The 9,648-nt window shown below is 39.6% G+C and overlaps 1 protein-coding gene across 1 annotated transcript; it reads right to left on the bottom strand.

The window, feature by feature from the left end:
• Positions 1–393: 393 nt before the first annotated feature.
• LOC120539721 (C5a anaphylatoxin chemotactic receptor 1-like) lies at positions 394–9,080 on the bottom strand. The gene is made up of 2 exons (XM_039770104.1): positions 8,913–9,080; positions 394–1,503 (listed from the first exon to the last, which is right to left on the bottom strand). The coding sequence occupies exon 2, from the start codon at positions 1,480–1,482 to the stop codon at positions 394–396; it is 1,089 nt and encodes a 362-aa protein (XP_039626038.1). The 5' UTR covers positions 1,483–1,503; positions 8,913–9,080.
• Between the last annotated feature and the right edge of the window lie 568 nt (positions 9,081–9,648).

The raw sequence follows: 9,648 nt of genomic DNA, 5'->3' as shown, positions 1-9,648 counted from the left end.
CTTTAAGGCCAGAGACATTTTTATTCTCTAATACTTTCAGAGGAGCTTAGTTCCTTTCTCATTTAATGAGATTTTTTGCATTTTTTTTTTTATTTATCTCAGTTTTGTTTCAATGTGTGTTCTATCACATTGTACAGTACTTTGGTTTAACTTTGGTTATTGCAATGTGCTACAGAAATAAATTGACATTGACAAAAGTCATGTGGCTTTCATTCTATTTGGCACCCCTCATCTTTCATGCCTGATTAGCTCCCTCACAGCACTGCCTGTCCCTTTCACACTTCAGGTGAACAATGCTAAGGAGCTACATACGCTAGTGACTGAAATTTGGGTTGATTGTGCTACTCCTCTCTCCACATAAATAGATGTTGCTGATTTCTTTGTCTATCACAGTCACAATGCAGCTGATCGGTCACTGATTGAGGAGGACTTGGTGGTGGCCATAGAACGAGAGGGCAGATCATCGTTCATGAAGTTCTCCATCACACCCCTCAGGGACTTGCACACATGCTCCTTGAAGTCCTGGCCCATGCATACATACAGCAGGGGGTTTAGGCAGCTGTTGAAGTAGGCCAGAGTGACCGCAAAGAAGTTGATGTTCAGCAGATGGAAGTGCCATGTGGAGGAGAAAGGAGTGACTGCAATCAAGAATTTCATAATGTGATATGGCAGCCAGCAAAAAAAAAAGGCTAGAATCACCACAGAGATCACCTGCATTGTTTTCTTTGACCTGTTACTAAATCTTCGGCCATTCTGAGTCACTCGTTGAAATATGAATAAATGGCAAACAGTGATACAACCAAATGGGAAGAGGAAGCCCATCAAGAACTGATAGATTGTTACCCCTAACTCTGCCATCTGGATATTATGACCAAAGTAGCTGAAGTCAGGCTCACATATGATCTTATCAGTAAAATTATCTTTATATTCTCTACGGTGAATAAATAATGGAAGGGTGAGGAGAAGAGAGACCACCCACACCAGCAAACACAACATACTGGCGCAGTGAGGGTTGCGATGGTTCTGACACCACACCGGTTTGGCCACCAGGATGAAACGGTCCAGGCTGATGACAATAAGCAAAAAGATGCTGCAGAACATGTTAAGAAGAATGAAGCCATTGACCGCCCTGCACATTTGCAAACCAAAGGGCCAATGATGGTCATGAATAATTTTATACATCATGAAAGGGAGGCTGAGGCAGCAAAGGAGGTCAGCACAAGCCAGATTTAAGAACCAGACTGAATTGACTGTGCGCTTCATTTTAAATCCTGTGATCCAAATGACCACAGCATTGCCCGGAACACCCAGCACGATAATCAGAAAATAAAGAAGCACATTTAGAATTTGGTGGGCTTGCAGCTTCACATGCATCCGTTCCCCTGTGTTCCAGTCTGTTGAGTTCCAATCAGTGAAGGCCTCAGTTGAGTTCCATTCTCCACCATTATCATCCTGAAGCCAGGACAAATCAAATTCCTCCATCAAGTTCAAAATGCGTGAGCACTGAGAAAAAAAAAGAAGTATATGAGGGGGATATTAGAAATTCACCAAAACAGAAGACACCATATAAAATAGTAACTGGCTAACTAAACCATTCAATGGAATTGACTCTTATTTAGGTTAGATGTGACAGCTTGGAAGCCAGAAAACTCAGCTGCACCCTGGAAAACAACTTCACTAAGAGTAGCACCAGATATTGTAAATTATGTTGCAATTTACAGTACCCTCCAAAATGTTTGGGACAAAGACACATTTTCACTTGATTTACCCCACAGTTACACAGTTTAAAATTACAAATCAAACAGTTCGGACATCGAGATTAAAGTGTGCATTAAATGCATTTTATGAGCGGAGCCCCTTGCCTTCCAAACATTGCCAGACATATGCAGTGGTGCCCAACCTGACAGCAAATATGCTAAAAATATGAATATCACCGCTTGCTTCTTGAAGTTGATTGACCAGAATGTATCATGTCATTGATGAGTATAGAACTGGATTTGGCATTGAAACACAGCAACTACACTCTTAAAAATAATGATTCTTTAATAGAACTTTACTGGGTTGTGTGGTTCTTTATAAAACTATTGCTTGACAAAGAACCATTTCATTGGTGGCCACTTAGCACCCCAAAGCCCCAACCCTTGACACAACTGCTACAGATGCAGTCTCAGGTTAAAAATAAGATCTTTTATTAAACTAATCACCTGATTAAAAGACCCATTCTCCTTCCATAAAGTAACAATAACTCTTCTCTTTCTCTTTACTTTGACTCGTCCACGCTTCCCATTCGAGCTTTACCCAACTACTCTCCAGACTCTGACACACCGGGCCACATGGAAGGCTTTCTCTTAACATCCAACCTACTTGTGGTGCTCAGTCGATCTCCTCCTTGTACAGTCAACAATTAAGGAATTACTTAATTTATTTTGGTGAAAGAACTTGACATAAAAAATAATTAAATCCAAACTGTTTTAATAAATGTCATTACATTAACATAAAGTAAATATGTTGAGTAAACAGTCTGTCATTTTCTAACCCACCTAGTCCTGAAGAGGGTTGCAGGGGGTGCTGGAGCCTATCCCAGCTAGCATAGAGAGCAAGGCAGGAACAAACCCTGGACAGGGCGCCACTCCATTGCAGGGTGAACTGACACACACACGCTCACACCAACCATAAACACACATGGGTCAATTTTGCATCGCCTGTCCACCTAAACTGCATGTCTTTGGACTGTGAGAGGAATCTTTTTTGAATTTGGTTTTTAATCATTTACATTAATTTTGAAAAAGTACAATTTATTAATGAACTAGCAAAATACCCACGCTTCGCAGTGGAGAAGTTATGAAAAAGAAAAGGAAACATTTTAAAAATAACGTAACATGACTGTCAATGTAATTGTTTTGTGAATGTTATGAGTGTTTCTGTCATTAAGGATTTGATTATCATTATTTCTTTCAATCAGGTTCGTATTTGAAGGACGTGTTGTGTTCAAGTTACATTCCGTGTTTGTCAACCGTTGTAAAGATAACAGGTTTCATTCATCGAAGTGTTCACTACCCAAATCGGTACTCGTGAATCTAAGATGTTTAACAGGCATTCCCGGTATTAAGTTGTGGATTTGCCTGCGAAATTTAGTGGCAATGTGTCTATGAACGTAATTTAAACTTAAGCTTTAGATAGATAGATAGATAGATAGATAGATAGATAGATAGATAGATAGATAGATAGATAGATAGATAGATACTTTATTAATCCCAAGGGGAAATTAAAAAAAAATAATAAAAAATTTAAACAATTTAAAAAAATTTACACCTTGCTTTCCTATTGATATGTCTACAAAGGCTTTTTCAGCTTCAGAGGGTTGTTCCTTTCTTACTGCATCAATAAACAGCTCGTCTTCCTCTTTATCTACGGATTTACCTTTCCCAGTCCTGCAAACTATAGCGAAGTGGTTCAATTTACCACATTTTTTTACACTGTCTTCCTTTAGCTGGACATTGACTTTTTACACCGTGTGCTTTGTTTCCGCAGTAGCTGCACTTATGAATATGCTTGTATGCGTCACTCGCTTCATATTCTTTTGCTGCCTTCTCAATTGTGTAATGCGTTTTTTGTTCAGCGCTCTTTGGAGCTCTTGCTTGTTGTCTGTGTACTGCGTTCACAGTCAGTTCACGTGAGCCACTCGGAGTACATGCATCAAAGGTTCTCAGCTGTGCTTGTGCTATCTCCTGCGATCTTGTGATGTCCATGGCTTTATTTAATGTTAGCTCAGACCCGGCACTTAAAAGTTTCTCTCGCACTTTTGCTGAGTTTGTGCCAAACACTATTCTATCCCTGATCATCTCATCTTCGTTTGCATAAGCACAGTCCTTCACCAGCAATTTTAACTCCGTTACAAAGTGATCAAAAGTCTCGTTTATACCCTGCGTCTTCTCATTAAACTTGTATCTCGTGAATATCGTATTCGTCTTAGGCATGACAAACGCCTCAAAGCGGTCATAATAAGTTTTCAGTACCTTGGCTTTCTCCTGGGTGAGAGTCCTTGTGTTAAAAATGTCTCTTCCTTCTTCCTCCGTCCACAGGAGCAGGTAGCTGCATTTCTCACTCTCATCTTTGCCTTTTAGCAGGCCAGAAAACATCAGCTCCACGTGCTGTCGGAACTTTTTCCATTCTCACGGCAGTTTAAGAGAATCCCAGTCAATTTGTGGCAAGGGAACTCTATTCTGACACCATGTTTTTTTTTCACAAATTGTAAAAAATGAAATGATGGCGAGACTTTCTTTTAAAGTATGCAGGGGAACTTTATTTATTACAGCTCTTAAATTCACAGCATCCGTGCTCTAAATTAACTTCCATAATAGTAACCTTGAGGTCCCTTTTTCTGGTGCCTTCCTGATGACATAGGTGCCTAAACCATGCCTGATAATAATACATTTCAATGGCATATAAATATTACAGTGATCACCTCGATAGACATCTCACTACCCAAATCGCTACTCGTGAATCTAAGATGTTTAACAGGCATTCCCGGTACAGTGTAACTTCGGTTCACAACCATAATTTTTTTCAAAACTCTGGTCATAAACCGATTTGGTCATGAACCGAAGCAATTTCCCCCATAGGATTGTATGTAAATACAATTAATGCATTCCAGACTATACGAACTGTATGTAAATATGTATTTTTTTTGTTTTTAAGCACAAATATAATTATACCATAGAATGCACAGCGTAATAGTAAACTAAATGTGAAAACATTGAATAACACTGAGAAAGCCTTAAACAACAGAGAAAACTAACACGGCAATAGTTCGCTGGCTAAAAGCACTTTTTTTAATGAGTTTTAAGCACAGGGAAAAAATTAACATTTAAAAAAATTCTTAATTTAATAAACCACTAAGAAAAATAACATTGCAACAATGCACACTACGAACGGATTGCTGGAAACAGAAGTGAAAACAAAATCAAGTGCATTCTTTAACTGCCTTCCTACCTAAATGCATCCAGCTCTCTCTCGCGCTACCTCTGTGTGTGTGCGTGTGTGTCGCGCTGTCTCTCTCTCGCGCTACCTCTGTGTGTGTGCGTGTGTGTCGCACTGTCTCTCTCTCGCTGACTGTGTGTGTGCGTCTGTCTCTCTCTCGTGCTGCCTGTGTGTGTTTGTGTGTGTCGTGCTCTCTCGCTGTCTCTCTCTTGCTCGCTGCACAGGAAATGCACAGGGGGAGACTGAACATGTACAAACCAAAAGGGAAACTGGCTTTTTCGTATACCGAGTGTGTGGTCACGAATATTTAGTGGCTGCGTGTCTATGGGCAGGCAGTCAATTACGTGGGAGGCGTGCTGATTTCCGCAGTAGCTGCACTTATGAATATGCTAAGCACAGTCCTTCACCCACGAATATTTACCTTATATGGGCAGGCACTCAATTACGTGGGAGGCGTGATGACGCGGGACGCAACTCTGCTTCATACGGCGACTGACCTGCAGGCTATGGCCGTATACAGTATATGGACGAAAGTAGGTTCCAGTTATGACCGTTACGCGTAGAATTTCAAAATGAAACCTGCTTAACTTTTGTAACTAAGCTGTAAGGAATGAGCCTGCCAAATTTCAGCCTTCCATATACACGAGAAGTTGGAGAATTAGTGATGAGTGAGTGAGTGAGTGAGTGAGTGAGTGAGTGAGTGAGTGAGTGAGTGAGTCAGTGAGGGTTTTGCCTTTTATTAGTATAGATTAGAAAATGAATAAAAAACACAATTCTAATGTGACTTTAAACTATTTACTCTTAAAAATACAAAATGTGTTTGCATTTATTGCTACTAGGTTTATTTATTTATTTATTTATTATTAATTAGTTACAACCCTGAACATAAACCAATAATACTGTATATAAAACATTGTGCAATTTTAGTAAATAGAACAATGATACATTTTCAAGTCAATCAAATTGTTATTTATACTTCAACTAGGGGGTTTACCTCATGCTCGCTTTGCTTGCCAACCCCCTGCACTACACGCCAGCCACTTTGCATCTCTGTCACTTGAGTTGTGAAGAGGGGGGCTGAATGCACCCCAAGGAGACGTGGTTGCTCCTCCAAAACCTACTCTTAAATGGTGATACAATGGGAAACAAATACAGTTTTTTTACCTCCTCTTTGCTCGATCAGCTGCTGGCTTACTGCTGCTGCCATGCCTTGTGATCTTTAATTGTGCGGCGCTTCAAACATTTAAAAGCCTGTACAGTTGCTGTCTTTGTCATCTACTCTTTGTCTTTTATTTCCAGCCCCAGGCGTGGTTAAATCTGTTGGCACAAAGTCTTGTCTCATGGGACATGAGTTCTTGATATTTTAGTTTATAATTTAAAAACGGAATAAGAATCTGAAAATCTAACAAGATTAGCTTAAAGTTGGATAAATTCTGAAGGGAATGACACCAAACATATATATGTATATGTTATGTTTTAAAATAAGCTCGATTTAAAGCATGACAAAAAATGTGAAATAAAAACATCACATAAAATCGTTACACTTTAAGGTTTAGGATTTTATATATATATATATATATATATATATATATATATATATATATATATATATATATATATAGAGAGAGAGAGAGAGAGAGAGAGAGAGAGAGTAGATTTTCAAAATCTAAAACCCATTAAAAATACAAATTTAAAAATCAGAAACTGTGGGTTAGTGATGACATTGGCCAGCATTACCAAACTGTCACTGGTTCATTGAGGAACCTACTGAACTTGGACTACCAGACATTTTTAGTCCCTTAGGGGACCCTCATTTTACCCCCTACATTGCAGTATTTATTTGGGTTTTCATAAGCCCACTCTTCCCATAATCTGTGCACAGGGGCCACTGTGTAGATGTTTGCTGGGTTATACAGTTAGGTCCATAAATATTTGGACAGAGACAACTTTTTTCTCATTTTAGTTCTGTACTTTACCACAATGAATTTTAAATGAAACAACTCAGATGCAGTTGAAGTGCAGACTTTCAGCTTTAATTCAGTGGGTTGAACAAAACAATTGCATAAAAATGTGAGGCAACTAAAGCATTTTTAACACAATCCCTTCATTTCAGGGGCTCAAAAGTAATTGGACAATTGACTCAAAGGCTATTTCATGGGCAGGTGTGTTCAAGTCCGTCGTTATGTCTTATCAATTAAGCAGATAAAAGGCCTGGAGTTGATTTGAGGTGTGGTGCTTGCATGTGGAAGATTTTGCTGTGAACAGACAACATGTGGTCAAAGGAGCTCTCCATGCAGGTGAAAGAAGCCATAATTAAGCTGCGAAAACAGAATAAACCCATCTGAGAAATTGCTACAATATTACGGGTGGCAAAATCTACAGTTTGGTACATCCTGAGAAAGAAAGCAAGCACTGGTGAACTCAGCAACGCAAAAAGACCTGGACGTCCACGGAAGACAACAGTGGTGGATGATCGCAGAATCATTTCCATGGTGAAGAGAAACCCCTTCACAACAGCCAACCAAGTGAACAACACTCTCCAGGGGTCGGCGTATCGATATCCAAGTCTACCATAAAGAGAAGACTGCATGAAAGTAAAAACAGAGGGTGCACTGCAAGGTGAAAGCCACTCATAAGCCTCAAGAATAGAAAGGCTAGATTGGACTTTGCTAAAGAACATCTAAAAAAGCCAGCACAGTTCTGGAAAAACATTCTTTGGACAGATGAAACCAAGATCAACCTCTACCAGAATGATGGCAAGAAAAAAGTATGGAGAAGGCGTGGAACAGCTCATTATCCAAAGCATAGCACATCATCTGTAAAACACGGTGGAGTCAGGCAGTGTGATGGCTTGGGCGTGCATGGCTGCCAGTGGCACTGGGACACTAGTGTTTATTGATGATGTGACACAGGACAGAAGCAGCCGAATGAATTCTGAGGTGTTCAGAGACATACTGTCTGCTCAAATCCAGCTAAATGCAGTCAAATTGATTGTCCATCTGTATCATGAAACGCTGCCCAATGACCCAAAACATACAGCCAAAGCAACCCTGGAGTTTATTAAAGCAAAGAAGTGGAAAATTCTTGAATGGCCAAGTCAGTCACCTGATCTTAACCCAACTGAGCGTGCATTTCACTTGTTGAAGACTAAACTTCGCACAGAAAGGCCCACAAACAAACAGCAACTGAAAGTAAAGCCGCTGCAGTAAAGGCCTGGCAGAGCATTAAAAAGGAGGAAACCCAGCATCTGGTGATGTCCAGGAGTTCAAGACTTCAGGCTGGCATTGCCCGCAAAAGGTTTTCAACCAAGTATTAGAAATGAACATTTGATTTCAGTTATTTATTTTTTCTAATTACTTTTGAGCCCCTGAAATGAAGGGATTGTATTAAAAAAAATACTAGTTGCTTCACATTTTTATTCAATCATTTTGTTCACCCCACTGATTTAAAGCTGAAAGTCTGCACTTCAACTGCATCTGAGTTGTTTCATTTAAAATTCATTGTGGTAATGTGCAGAACCAGAATTAGAAAAAAGCAGTCTCTGTCCAAATATTTATAGACCTAACTGTATATTCATATTGCTAAAAAGAGCAAAAAATATGAGAAGGAAAAACATATTGCACAGAAAAGTTTGCTGTTTGTATGTGAAATGGATTTCCTTGATTTTTAGAAGTGTTTGCAATTTTCTGCCTCTCTTTTGGGATCTCAACATGGTGGTCACAGCTTCCACTTGCCCTAATGCACAGTCGTGGGTATGTAAGGGATAAACTGTTAGCTGCATACCAGGCATTTAGTGTCCAAATTAGATAATAATTTGTAAAAGCAAATAAACAAACGCATAAATAAATAAATAAATAAATAAAAGGTTTACCTGATGCGATTAATCACAAGCTTTTTACACAGTAACAAAGAAACATAAGGAAATCAGGTACCTCGTTGTTGTCACTTCGAGTTCCAAGGTATCCTGGAAGAGATGGAGCAAACAAACGTTTAAGGGGGATGTCTGCTGCTGTGTGCTGTTGGGTGGTTTCTCTCCCCAGGTTCAAATGAAGGAATTTGCTGTTTTTTTGCCTCGTGCTGTCTGGGATGTGGTCTCTCTTGGCGCGTTAGATCAATAGCATTTGCTCTTTTGTCACTGGCAAAAAAACTTTTAAGGGGCTGACATTTCTCTCTTGACATAAGGCTTCTTCTTTCAAGCTGAGTTCAGTCTCTGACATGTGAGTTATTCTTGATGGAGTGGATCTTAGAGCTACTGATCACCACCCGTCGGGGGCAACTCGAAGGAGCGTTATACGGATTCACTTATTCACTCCAAAGAGTGAATGAAGAACTGCACTCACCCTGTTTATAATGGAAGGCGTAGCCTCTGCTGACTAAATTACAGTCTTTTTCCAGTTCGACGTAGCCTATTCTTAATGGGCGTCTTCCCGTCAAGTTAAACACTTGCTCGACTTGCGGTTGGAAGATCAAGATAAGATTAATATTTCCTTTAATATGAGCTTTTTTTAGTGCCTGCAAAAATATCAGCACATTTTAAATTGACACATAGAATTACCTGATGAAATGAGCAGCTAAAACAAATAAACGTTGCTAACAATACAACCAGGGTGTCGCCAGCTGTTTTTTGTTAGTTATTGCCGTTAATGTCTGTTAAAGCCGCGTTCGGAT

Source organism: Polypterus senegalus, chromosome 11 (assembly GCF_016835505.1).
Source record: "Polypterus senegalus isolate Bchr_013 chromosome 11, ASM1683550v1, whole genome shotgun sequence".
Classification (NCBI taxonomy): Eukaryota; Metazoa; Chordata; class Cladistia; order Polypteriformes; family Polypteridae; genus Polypterus; species Polypterus senegalus.
The sequence above is the reverse complement of the archived record's forward strand: the minus strand, read 5'-3'. Positions and strand labels throughout refer to the sequence as shown.